The 13855-nt window shown below is 39.8% G+C and overlaps 1 protein-coding gene across 2 annotated transcripts in view; it reads right to left on the bottom strand.

Moving 5' to 3' along the window:
• Nucleotides 1–8974: 8974 nt before the first annotated feature.
• LOC5578678 (proton-associated sugar transporter A) overlaps nucleotides 8975–13855 on the bottom strand; it is a 16476-nt gene continuing 11595 nt past the window's right edge. Inside the window, exons 1-7 of one of the 2 annotated variants that reach the window (XM_001657026.2) lie at nucleotides 11169–11273; nucleotides 10439–10890; nucleotides 9849–10375; nucleotides 9655–9785; nucleotides 9423–9597; nucleotides 9268–9363; nucleotides 8975–9198 (exon numbers count right to left, since the gene is read on the bottom strand). In XM_001657026.2, the coding sequence (XP_001657076.2) occupies nucleotides 9067–9198; nucleotides 9268–9363; nucleotides 9423–9597; nucleotides 9655–9785; nucleotides 9849–10375; nucleotides 10439–10890; nucleotides 11169–11239 (1584 nt within the window). In that variant the 5' untranslated portion in view covers nucleotides 11240–11273 and the 3' untranslated portion in view covers nucleotides 8975–9066. Of the gene's footprint in view, nucleotides 9199–9267; nucleotides 9364–9422; nucleotides 9598–9654; nucleotides 9786–9848; nucleotides 10376–10438; nucleotides 10891–11168; nucleotides 11274–13855 lie in introns of those variants that run through there. The other variant, XM_021852697.1, reaches the window with a different exon arrangement.

Raw genomic sequence — 13855 nt, 5'->3', positions numbered from 1 at the left:
TCGTTGCTCGAACGCGGTTTTACCAACCGTCTTCGGCTGGGCCTTGGGTTGTCTATTTCCGGCGCAAAAATAAGATTTTGAACGTGCTCTCGATCTCTCGAGAGCTGACGCGTAAATATCCAGGGACCGTTATTCACCAAGTGAAGCAATCCAAGCTGCGTGTAACTGCACCTAGTTACAAAGCAGCGAATGAGATTGCTCAGCATGAGGCTTTTGCTGTGGAATACTTTACCTACATTCCGGCACGAGAAGTCGAGGTGGAAGGGAAAATCATCGACGCGAGTCTGACATGTGAGGACATTAAGACTGGCAAAGGTGTTTTTGATAACCGGTCAATTCCTGATGTGGCTATACTGGATTGCAAACAATTGCAATCAGTTTCCATGGAAGGAAATAAGAAAGTTTTTTCGCCGTCAGCCTCGTTTCGAGTGACTTTTCCTGGTTCCGTCCTCCCGAAATTTGTTTGCATTGATAGTGTTTTTTACCCAGTGCGTCTTTACGTGCCGAAGGTATTCAATTGTACCAACTGCAAGCAGCTTGGCCACAGTGCTAGCTTTTGCGACAACAAGCCCCGTTGTGGCAAATGCAACCAAGCTCACTTGGAAGATGCTTGCACACAGGAAGCTGAAAAATGCAGCTACTGTAGCAAGGATCTGCATGACTTGCAAAAATGCCCGGCATACAAAAAGCGCATTCGAAATGAGAGTCGCTCAATTGTGAAGCGCTCCAAGAAGACGTATGCGGAAATGGTGAAAGCTTTGAATCCGCCTGCAAAAGAGTCTTCATCAGCCATCCCAGTTGGTAACTCTTTTCAAGAGTTGTCTTCCGATGAAGCGAACGACGACGAAACCGATGGGGGAGATTCTTCGGAGGTACACGCACCCGGTAAAAGAAAGTCTCCATCTTCTCCGGGACTGCGCCGTAAGGTATTGAAATCTTCCCTCAGAAGTTTGCCTAATTCCAAAGGAGGTGGGGCAAATTTGAAAAACCCGAAGAAACAGGTCTTTGATGCTTCCGTTCCGTGTTGCAGTAAAGATCTGCCGCCCCCGCCTCCACAGATAAAATACACTTCGAAAAGAAGCTCTAGACAAGAAAGCAAAAGAAATGCTACTGAAGTCCCTCGCTCTTCCTCGAAAACGCCCCGGGCTAAGCGAGGACTGATAACTTTTAGGGCCCTGGTGGATCGCATATGTAATGCTCTCGGAGTTTCAGACTCATTCAGAGGCATACTCGACCTTTTTCTCCCCGCAATAGAAGAATATCTCCGGGAATTGACTATCTCGTGGCCCCTCCTTGCTTCGATCATATCTTTCGATGGCTAATTCATCAAGTGAGGTACAAGATATGATCACTGTGCTACAGTGGAACTGTCATAGTCTAAAACCTAAATTAGACACATTTAAGTTTTTGCTTCACAATTCCGATTGTGATATATTTGCACTCTGTGAAACATGGCTTTCTTCTGAAGATGATCTTAACTTCTACGACTTTAACATTATACGCCAGGATCGAGATGATAATTACGGGGGTGTGCTTTTAGGGATCAAAAAGTGCCATTCATTCTACAGAATCCCCATCCCGACTCATCCAGGCATAGAAATCGTTGCTTGCCAAATAAACGTAAAGGGTAAAGATCTTTGCGTAGCTTCTGTTTATATTCCTCCAAGAGTTTCAATAAACCGCCGTCATCTTTGGAATGCAGTCTCTATGCTCTCATTCCCGGTTTTAATACTGGGTGATATGAACTCCCATGGTACTGGATGGGGCGAATCTTATGACGATTATAGAGCGGCTATTTTCTATGACTTATGCGATGATTTCAACTTGAATATTTTAAACACAGGTGAAGTGACACGTATTTCATCCGACGGCAAAGAAAGCCGCCTTGACCTGTCTTTGGGTTCAAGTTCACTATCATTCGATTGCATGTGGAAGGTTATCGATGATCCCCATGGTAGTGATCACTTGCCCATAATAACTTCTATCAGAAATAATTTTGAAAGGTCAGAACAGTCAATTCAGGTTCCTTTTGACCTCACTAGGAATATAGATTGGCAAAAATTTGCATCAGCGGTAACTTTCGGTATCGAATCATTCAACACTCTCCCACCGTTGGATGAGTATCGATTCCTACCAGAAATGATTTATAATAGTGCATTAGAATCCCAAAAGCAACGAGTTCCAAGTGCATCCTTCAAAAGACGACCAGCCACACCTGGTTGGGATGATGAATGCACTCAGTTGTATCGAGAAAAATCTAATGCCTTTAAAGCTTTTCGTAGATACGGTACCTCAGAACTTTATTTAGAGTACTCGAAGCTCGAAAAAAGACTGAAGAATCTTATTAAAGCGAAGAAGCGTAGCTATTGGCGACATTTCATCGATGGCCTCTCACGAGAAACTTCAATGACGACGCTTTGGAGAGTGGCTCGCAACATGCGAAACCGCTCATCCTCAAATGAGAGTGACGAATACTCCAATCGTTGGATATTCAACTTCGCAAAAAAGGTCTGTCCAGACTCAGTTCCAGCTCAACCGCCATTTTGGGAAACCCAGAGAGACGATGCGTTGGACAGGCCATTCACTATGCTGGAATTTTCTATGGCTCTTCTTTCATCAAACAACTCCTCTCCGGGACGCGATATGATTAAGTTCAATCTTCTTAAAAATCTCCCTGATATCGCTAAAAGACGGTTGCTTGACCTGTTCAACTTATTCATGGAGCACAACATTGTTCCATCTGAATGGAGACAGGTCAAAGTAATAGCTATTCAAAAGCCTGGGAAACCAGCGTCTGATCATAATTCGTACCGCCCGATCGCTATGTTATCATGTTTAAGGAAATTGTTAGAAAAAATGATCCTATCCCGACTCGATCACTGGGTCGAATCAAACAACATGCTTTCCAGTACTCAATTTGGCTTTCGCAAGGGCAAAGGAACAAACGATTGTCTAGCGTTGCTTTCATCAGATATTCAACTAGCTTTTGCGGACAAGGAGCAATTGGCTTCGGTTTTCTTGGATATTAAGGGCGCTTTTGATTCAGTTTCCATAGAGATATTGTCAGAAAGCCTGCACAATAGTGGACTACCTGGAATATTGAATAATTTCTTGTACAATCTGTTGTCAGAAAAACACATGAGCTTCACTCTCGGTCAACTGACAACTTCCAGAATTAGCTATATGGGTCTTCCCCAAGGCTCATGTCTAAGTCCCTTGCTTTATAATTTTTATGTTAAAGATATTGACAACTGTTTGGAAGAACCATGCACGCTTAGACAACTTGCAGATGATGCTGTGGTCTCTATGAAGGGCCCACGAGCGGAAATCTTGCAAAGACCATTGCAAAATTCCCTTGATAATCTATCCACTTGGGCTAGAAATTTAGGGATCGAGTTTGCGCCGCAAAAAACTCAACTGGTTGTATTTTCAAGGAAGCGGAATCCTGCCCAACTAAAGCTTAAGCTATTGGGAACAGACATCGACCAGTCTTTGACTTCAAAATACCTTGGGGTCTGGTTTGATTCAAAAGGCACTTGGCGAACCCATACTAGGTATTTAACGGAAAAATGCCAACAAAGGATCAATTTTCTACGAACAATTACCGGAACATGGTGGGGTGCTCACCCGGAAGACCTCATAAAACTCTATAAAACAACAATTCTCTCTGTTCTAGAGTATGGCTCTTTCTGTTTTCTCTCAGCAGCAAACAGCCACCTTATTAAATTGGAACGAATTCAATATCGTTGTTTGCGTATCGCCCTAGGTTGTATGCATTCGACTCACAATGCGAGCCTGGAGGTGCTGGCAGGGGTTTTACCACTACAGAACCGATTCTGGGAGCTCTCGCTAAGAATACTTATTAAGTGTGGGGTGAGCAACACACTCGTTATCGAAAACTTCGAAGAAATGCTCAAACTGAATACTCAGTCAAAATTCATGAGAGTTTATCTCTACTACATGTCATCTGACATAAGTCTTCCATGTTATAACCCTCCACGTGTACGCTTCACCAATGACAGTTCCTCTGTTGAATACGATCTGTCCATGAAACAAGCTATTCATGGAATCCCAGATCAACTTCGATGTATAACGATTCCACGTATTTTTAACGCAAAGTACCAGAATGTCGATTTCTACAGGAGATATTTCACTGACGGGTCCCGCATCAATGGATCCACTGGCTTCGGTGTCTTCAATGAAAACTCTTCCGCCTTCCGAAAACTTCAGGAACCTTGCACGGTTTACGTTGCTGAGCTGGCAGCAATCAACTTCGCATTGGGGATGATCTCAAACATGCCCGCAGACCACTTCTTCATCTTTTCGGATAGCCTCAGTTCTATTGAGGCACTTCGATCGATGAAACATGTTAAGCATGCATCTTACTTTCTTACACAAATAAGAGAGCAGATGTGTGCACTGGTCGAAAGATCATATAAGATTACCTTTGTATGGGTCCCCTCACATTGCTTAATTTATGGCAATGAGAAGGCGGACTCTCTCGCAAAGGTGGGCGCTGAGGAAGGTGAGATTTATGATAGACAAATTTCACACGATGAATTTTTTCATTTAGTACGTCAAAGTTCTCTTCACGGTTGGCAAAGCGATTGGCTAAATGACCAATTGGGACGGTGGTTACATTCCATAATTCCTAAAGTTTCCTTGCGAGCGTGGTGGAATGGTTTGGATGTAGGTCGAGATTTCATTCGCGTGATGTCAAGACTCATGTCCAACCATTACTCGCTAGGTACACATTTGCACAGGATTAACCTCGCGCTGAGCAATGTTTGTAATAGGTGTGGTTATGGTTATGATGACATCGATCACGTAGTTTGGAAATGCCCGGATATGGACGCCTCCAGAGCGCAACTTTTGGATACCCTTGCGGCCCGAGGTAGACAACCCTATGTTCCTGTTAGAGATGTGTTGGGCACCCGCGATCTCTTTTACATGGTCGCAATTTACGATTTTCTTCGCTTGTCCAGTATAAAAGTTTAATTCTCCTGTGTTCTCTTCTCCAGTTTTTTTTTTTTCTCTGTGTTTTGTCCCCTGTATGTTGGATTGAGGATCCTGGCCATCCGGCAGACGAATACCGGCAAGAAATTGGTACCAACGCCACTACACGTTCATCGCGATACCACGATATACCTCCCGGATGTGCTGCAGAAAACCCTAAACCCAATCCTCACCATGTCCTTCCTTCCAAAAATTGTGACCATTAACCTCGAGTTGCCACGAGTACCCTGGCTCCATCCCATACTAATCTTAGTACAAAAAAGTGAATGATTTGTAAACAATACAAAAAATGAATTTCGGCTCCGTAAAGCGTTAAACGCGATTGAGCCTCAAATAAATGAAATAGAAAAAAAAAAAAAAAAAAAGTTGGAGGAACAAGGAAATCACAGTTCTCTTGCACGTGTATTCATTGTCTGTGAGTAATCGTACAGTCTGGAGCTCGGTGAAGGAGAACCTAATCGACCCATCTGAACGGGACCGTTCGGGTGCTGCTACAACACAAGCTGTAATCGGACTGGCGGATGAGCTCAGGTCAGTACACGGTAAACATTTGGATGCGCACGGTATGGCATGGTCATTTTGGGCTAATTCCATACTAAATGGTCCTGCCCACCTGAGAGAATCACTCAAGGACCACCCTCCGCAGCATCTTGCACATCTGTTTCGTGTGAAGGAAGGACTACATGTCAATGCTATTCGAAGAGAATTAACAGTAGCACACAGCGTGAATAACAGTTATCACGAAGAGGTCGTTGCATTGCGGCAAGTTTTCGACGTAGTCGAATCGAATGTGGAAAGCTTGAACGCCTCACTGAAAATGTTCAAGACTCGTCTAGAGGCGTTGGAATTACGAGACAGGCTGAGTGATTCAATGATCAATGCTATGGAGACGGCAGTGAAAGTTCAGGAAGACGATCTGGGACAGGAGTTGAAGTCAAAAATCATTGACATGGAGGATATGGATCACATGTAAAAATCTGGGGTTGCCTGTGCTTTATTAAGTTTTATGAACAAGAACAAGAATTATGTATTTTAATGAAATAAAACAATGAATGATTGATTTTAACCTAATCAAACTGTTTTTCGTTTGTGTGAATTTTCTTCGAAACCCAGATCGATTATGTTTTCCGGAGAAGCAACAGTTGGGTCAAATTTCCCCCCGTTTATGTAACCACATTTTCGAAACAATCGATCCATTTTGTACGAGTAGAAACTAGTCATGATTTCTGAAATAAACACTTTTAAATCACGAGTATCATTTTCTTTGTAGTCTTGCTGAGCTCTTCTTTTTATGGTTCCGAAAACGAGCTCGATTGGGTTATAAAAGGGAGTATACGCGGGTAAAAAAATCGGGTAAATACCCAACGATCTCAGGTAAGAAATGATGCTCGCGTCGCAATGGATCCGTGCTCCATCTAGGATCCAAATTGAGTGTATGCCAGGATATGTTTCAACTTTATCGCTTTGGAGCGCGAACTGGCGAATATGATGGAAGAAATTCAATCTAGTAAATGTTCCTTCTGTGTAGCTGCATTCCAACATACCATTTTGACCAATCATGCATAGACAGGACACTCGTGGTTTACGAACAAACTCTCCACGACAGATAAGTCTTTTACCCTTCTCAGCATAACCTCTATTACGAAGCATTCCTCGGTTGTCGAAAGAGACTTCATCTAAAAACAGTAGGTTCGAGTAATCCCATGGTAATGAATTCAGCTCCATGAAGAATCTGTATACATCATCTTGCCTAACTTGTATTGCTCGTCTTTCAAGACACTTCCATGTCAACCCTTCACTGTGGAGTATGCGGCAGATGGATGAGGCTGATATTTTCATCCGGAAATGATCTTCGAATAGTTTTCCAGCTTCATGCAGATAGAGTAGCGGTTTTTGTTTATATAGATCGACGAGCCAGCGACGTTTTTCAATACCAAATTTTCGAGTGATGGTTTTATTCTGAATTCTTCCGTACGATCCTTGTTGCTCATACGTGGTAATCCAGTTGCTTATGGTTGAGCGGTGCTTCCCATAGATAAAAGCGAGCTTGGCTCTCGAGAGACCTAAGAAATAATATCCATATAGTGCGTGATATACCGTGCAGGATGATGCGTGGCGTTGTTTCACAGCCTGCATTATTGCTGCCATTTCTTGCTGTGGTAAAAGAAGTAGTTAGTTTATAAAACAAAGCTTTAGGTTGACAAATATTCAAACAAATAGAAACTAACGTGATAATATCAACACTCGATGTTATTGTTATTCACACAAATCAACTGTCAATAAAACTGTCAGTCATATGTGGGAATCTTTTTGACAGATTTGAAAAAATGTCGAATAATCTAATAACGAATGCAAGAAGCAATACTTTTGCTACACTAATTCTCATCCACTACTGACATTCAAATTCAATTTGACTAGTGAAAAAAATCATTTCCGTCAGAATACCCCACAAAACATCCGCAAATTGCAAAAGTTGTATTTTTTTATTAAAAGACAATCATGATTCATCAACTGGATGCATCACATTGTCGTTTTCTTACACCAGTAATATAAAATTCATTTGTAATTTTTTATATTCAATTTTCAATTTCAGTGCCTCTAGGTGAAACTGAATTTTGAAATGACACCAACAGTGGGTGAAACTGAATGTGTGCGTGTGTTGCACCCACTCTCTTTCTCGTCGCATTCGCACTCGAAGTCAGATTGGCTTCTTGCTAGCGGAGTTTGTTTTTGTTCGTTTTCGCACTGATCGGGTATCATTCGGCTGAATTTTTACGACACTGGCCCCATGAGACATTTGAACCACCATGGTAGGGTAAGTGGATCATTTGGCACAAATTTTCAAGGCCCTCATACTCAATACAAAACAATCAGAAAATTTGAAACAACTGCTTGAAACGGTTTGTAGTGTATTACTTCCTCAATTGTTATCCACAGAAAAAAAATTAGAATTATAACGTTAGCTGAAAATAACAATGAAGTTGACTATTGATTTTTCTGTATCCACTTTCCCCACAGTACCTTAATCCAAATGATTAACAATCAAGAGTCAAGTCAAGAATTTATGTTATGACAGGTGACATTATCTTTAAAAATAATTTTCTAGTAGTGTGACAATCAACTTCTTGCGTTACATTCCCACTATGAGTCTGCTCATCACTTGAATGAAGTGAGAACAGTTCCTTTGCTTCTTCTGCAAACAATTTTCGATGATTTTCAATCAATCGATCAAAATTAGCCGCTTATGTAAGTTTTACCGAAAGCACTTTGTCGTGTTTAAAAAGTAAAATTTGATTAAGTATTTACGTTAGATACAGAAGCCATGTTCAAAATTAAACTTAGAATGACGTGCATTCAGGTACAAAGTAATATTCTCGATTTTGTTGCATAGAGCTTCTTCCCAAGTGTTTCACATAGGCATTCTGGAGCAAGTCGAAACGCAATCTTGAGATAAAAATATTTACATCTCTTTAATTCTAACTAATAGAACTCCAAGAATTCACAGAACAGCATATGAATGGAAGAAGGTTTTTCAACAGCCTTTTCCTCCATCCATTACATTACCCGTATAAGTATAGAGAGTAGCCTACGATTCAAAGAAGGGAAAGTAACTAGGAAACGGACAAAGATACCTTCAGCATGGCTAATTAAGGCACTTTACAGCATTGCTACCCTTCACAATTATGAAAAAGTCAGCTCACATTTCACATGAAATTTAAATTCCGTTTCGGAAATTATGCCTATCGTACTTATGCCTAACGTCCTTATGCTTAACGTCGTGAAACCATTTTGTCCATATCTCCATAATTGAACGTCTAATTGATTCTAATTATGGCTCAAAACAATGACATGATCTTTTTTCTTAGATACTTTTGTCGAAATGTTTTTTTACAGTTTGTTTACATTATTTTATCTTCAAGTTGTGACTTTAGCATTAGCATTAAGCATTTCGCACAAATTCGTAGGTGGTAGAGGAAGGGGTTTTATAATTTATTTATAATCAATTGATTACTTTATTTCTGTTACAGAACGAACGTTGTCATTGTAGTTCTAGAGATCCATGTAGATTATCTGTGTCGCAGAAAAGGCAGCCAAACAAGAGAATAGACTAGCAGAGTAAACTACAATCGTTGTGCTGCCATAAGCATCTATAACGCTTCCTATTGATAGAGATATTATAATCTTAAATAAGAGAAAAAAAATGTAATCAGAACCTGAACACAGGTTTTAGTTAAATTTCAATTTATATACCTGAGCAAGAAACAGCATGCTACTTAGAATTGAAATATCTGCTCCAAATCCTCGCGTCTGTGTACTTTGAACGCACCGTCCATCAATCATATTAAACTGAAAAAAAAATCATCGTCAATGAATGCTTTTTTTAAATCGTCAATTTTAGTACTAACCGATTGTTTCTGATGGTATTGCGAAATCAACAAAAACGGTAAAGAGTAGATCGTTGCATATTCGATACCCATCGTTATGCAGCATATGAATACCATTAGCTTTGATTTATATACAGCAATCAACATCATTCCAATGCAGTTTAGTAGCAGACCTCCAATGTACACTGATCTTATGCTGGAAGAAGTGATGATAAAAACAGCATTGCAGTTTTGAAAATTGGTTTGAAGTTACCTAGACAGTCGAATCACCTTTTCGATTGCCATGGAGTAAATTGCAGCACTCAACACGAAGATTGCCATTCCAAGGCATCCAAAACGCACTCCTTCGTGGTATAACTTCATGGATTGCGAACCTTCATGCGCCTGTGGTGAATAAAATTACTTATACTGAGGATTAACTTTATTTTTCCACAGAAAAAAACATACCAAAGCGTCGCCTTCAAAGATTTCCCTCCCGACAAAATCCGTGAAGTACAAGCAATAGCTGAGGTAACCCAAATGTGACAGAAACTGCGTAAAATACAATATTCTCAGAGCTTTGGGCAATCTGATGAGATTCGTCAGAAAACTTTTGAAATTCAGTGGTTGTTGGTTGCATTCCTCTGGACAAACTTGCGCTCTTTCAGCGGTCTCTGAATCCATGGACATTACACTGCTTACACGAGTGAGATTCATCTGACGACGTTTCTCTTCCTCAAATGCTGCCTTCGTAATGGGTCGCAATAGTTCATCGTTCTCCAACAACCCGAGTGGAACTTCCCGAAAGCTCGTTAGTGTTGTGGTGGTTCCAATGAGAACAATAATAACGACCGCCCCAAAAACTGTCGCTTCGTTTGAACCCATCATCTCTCCGAGGTTCGTGTTGGTCCAGTCGATAGCTCCAAGCATGTATCCAATAAAACCACCAATTCCACCAATCATCACTGCCACTGTTAGAACCGTTGGGTGGTCCTCTGAAATGATGATTTAAAATTAATTTGTCATAAACGATTACCCTTGTAGCAACAAAAACCTACCTTTGATACACATATCCAAGAAATAAGTTCTAGATAGCCCATTGGTTGTTTCCACGCTGAAATCGGCCATTACCAATCCCAAGGTTGTAATCAAAATCCCCCATCGAAATCCACTCATGTTCTGCGGAGAAACGTCTTCGTCCCCAAACCACAGCCCAATAGTTCTGCCATGTGGAAGAATCACCAGTCCAAGCATCAAAGTGATACTCAGCACAAGCAGTACAGGTCGCCGTCTGCCCCATGAAACCCGAAGTTGGTCACTCAACGATGCAACCAGGGGAGCCAGAAAGAAACCTAGTGTCGGAGAAATGGCCCATATCATGGTCATGAACGTGTGCGGGAGGCCTATGCTCAGCAAGATGGGCGACACAAATGCAGTTTCGGCGGCGTAGGTGAACTGAATGCTCACGATAATCATCGTCAAGCGAACGAACTCCCACCGGGTTTTGGGTCTGAAAGGGTAAGATAAAGGTCTCGGTTATGCTTGTGGATTTGAAGTACTAAGCTCGAAGTATTTGGATGCCATAGAAATGTGTTGTACTAAAAACATATTTTATCATAGTTGTTTGATCTTACGTGAGCATGTAAAAGCTCCTGATGACACTGCTTCTGGCTAGTTCAGAATCAGGTGGCTCAATGATTACAAATGCACTTTTTGACCTTTATATTAACTGAGAAATGTCAACGTCAACACCTCTTTATACCTAATTACATCTCAACCATCACAAACCTGAATAAATGTGAATAATTGCAGCTTTGAAGTCTTGCATGTTCATATTGCTTGTGAAGCAAGATGTGCATTATTTGATCATCCGAAAGATGTACAGCTCTATTATCACTACTCGTAAGTTCGATCATATTGTGTTCTGACTGCTGAGAGATTTGTGAACTGACTAGTTACAAGAAACAAAACATACTGAACCAATTACCTCCATAAGTAGTTACCTGTGTGCTCGTTAGTATTACCTCTAGCAGTAATGAATGAATCACACGTGGGTAGTGTACATTTCATGACTACAGCATTCGATTTGAATTTGTGATTTTTGTAAATCACCAATGTCTTTACTTGTTCAACGAGTAGATTACATTTCTACTACTCTTAATCGTAACCAGGGTTGGATTTATTTATTTGAGTTAACCCGGGTTAAGTTATTCGTTCTCATCTGAACCACCACAAATTCGTGGCCGTGTGGTTAGTGTTACCAAGAATTGAGCCGCATCCAGTCAAGGAATGTGGGTTCAATTCAGACTTTTCGCTATGAATGTATTTCGACATTCAAAGGGCAAATCGTCCACTGGAAGCATTAACGTGTCCGTGTCTCTTTTTTAAGTACCAGAATTTCAGGTGAAATTTGTCATTTTTCACTGTTTTGTATGTCTATTTTCTATAATGTTGCCAATGCCAAACAACTCAATGCAGTAAAACAAGTACGACGGTTAGCAGCATTGGCTCATTTACCAAAATTTTCATACAGATGTGATTTTAGTGCTGAAAATCGTCTCTTAAATAAAAGATCAATGGATTCCATTTTGGTTAAATTGATCACTTGTCAAAACGATTATTCTTAGTTTTGAAAACAACTTTACTCAATTTAAATTAATTAACTCATTACGCGTGGTAAAGATGGACAAATTATGGGTGAAATTATGAAAAAAATCCACGTGCTCGGCTGGGATTTGAACCCAGGACTCTTGTATGCTAGACGAGCGCTTTACCAACAAAGCTATCGAGTCACTTGGTGACCCAATAGCTGAGTTGGTTACAAGTTTAGAATTCAAATCCCTACAGACCACGGCTAACAGTTTCAACACTAAATAAATCGCACTCGCATGAGACGGATGGATATGGGTTATGACCGCATGGTCGGACCCCGCATGGTCTGTAGGGATTTGAATTCTAAACTTGTAACTAACTTGGTTATTGGGTCACCAAGTGACTCGGTAGCTTAGTTGGTAAAGCGCTCGTCTAGCATACAAGAATCCTGGGTTCAAATCCCAGCCGAGCACGTGGATTTTTTTCATAATTTCACCCATAATTTGTCCATCTTTACCACGCGTAATGAGTTAATTAATTTAATAACCTTGCGGATTGGATCACCGAACAGCTCAATATAAGCGTCAATTTAACTTTACTCACTTATTTTGGACATCCTGGATCCAAATATGCTTGATAAATTGCTAACAATGCAAGAGTTTAGGAAACAATTAACAATTAAATTTCAAGAATGCCGCAAAAAACGACTAAATGTAGGCAGTTTCTAGAGAAATATTCTGATATCTATATAAAAAAAAAAAACAATTATTTCAGCAAAATGAGTAAACTGGTATAAATTTGGATGATAAAACCTGTTTTGGGGATATTTTTCAAGCATTCTTACAAACTTTCAGGTTAACACCATGTCCAAATCCTTGATTAAAACTAGAAGTTTATAGATGTTTGCCAATGCCACACCAAACACGATTTGGAATTTTGCGTTATTTTCATAGAAATAAAATTTCTTTAACACGAAAAACTCTAAAACTTACAATTCGACAATAGTTTAGGTAAACAATGTTTATTAACTATATGTTGCATTGATTTTTGTGTTATATTATTGAAAAATAAAATCGTGTGACACGGTGATCAATTTCACCGTGCATTTAAAAAATATCTGCATTTAAAAAAATATATATAATTTTTCCAAATAATTTGAAGCAAATACCACTACGAAGCATGCAATTAAACCATAATTCGGGGAAAAATCTGAAATCACTCAAATTACTCAAAAATTATGTTTACAAATATCATGTTAAGGTCGCCTCGTACCGTTCTATGTCACCATTCACCGTGCATGCTGGTGCACCATATACCGTGCGTATAGATTTCGTCATGATTTTATTTTGTATCTTGAAGAAACGTTGTTGATGGAGCAAATATATTGTTAGTAGTATGCGCACTCAATTTTATGTGTATTTAAATCTTATTTTACAAGAAAAGGCATAGAATGTTGAAAACATGGCTAAATCATTATTTTGTCATCAAAATCGTTTGACTCCAAATCATTACATATTCGGTCAAAAACTAAATATGAACGACATAACAATAAATCCAATATTACCCTTTCGGTTCTAATTCGTATTTATTTTTCTTTGTTTTATTTGATTACAATAATTTTACAGTTAATGTGGTCGGCCTAGGAGCCTTTCAATCTAGGTTTGAATTAGGTTTTTAAATGATTAATTTGAATTGCTTTACTCTAATCTACAATTTGGTTCATTAGGAGCGCCGGTTGTTTCCAATATTCCACCCAATAATTTCAAGCCTTTTATACTAATGCACGGTAATAGGAACCATACATACTAAAAAGGGTCCATTCACCGTGCATTTGTGTTTCGACTGAAACACAATGAAAAAAATCTTATGCATAAAATCTCATG

The sequence above is a fragment of the Aedes aegypti genome, chromosome 3 (genome assembly GCF_002204515.2).
Source record: "Aedes aegypti strain LVP_AGWG chromosome 3, AaegL5.0 Primary Assembly, whole genome shotgun sequence".
Taxonomy (NCBI): Eukaryota; Metazoa; Arthropoda; class Insecta; order Diptera; family Culicidae; genus Aedes; species Aedes aegypti.
This window is presented reverse-complemented; position numbering and strand designations above follow the sequence as displayed.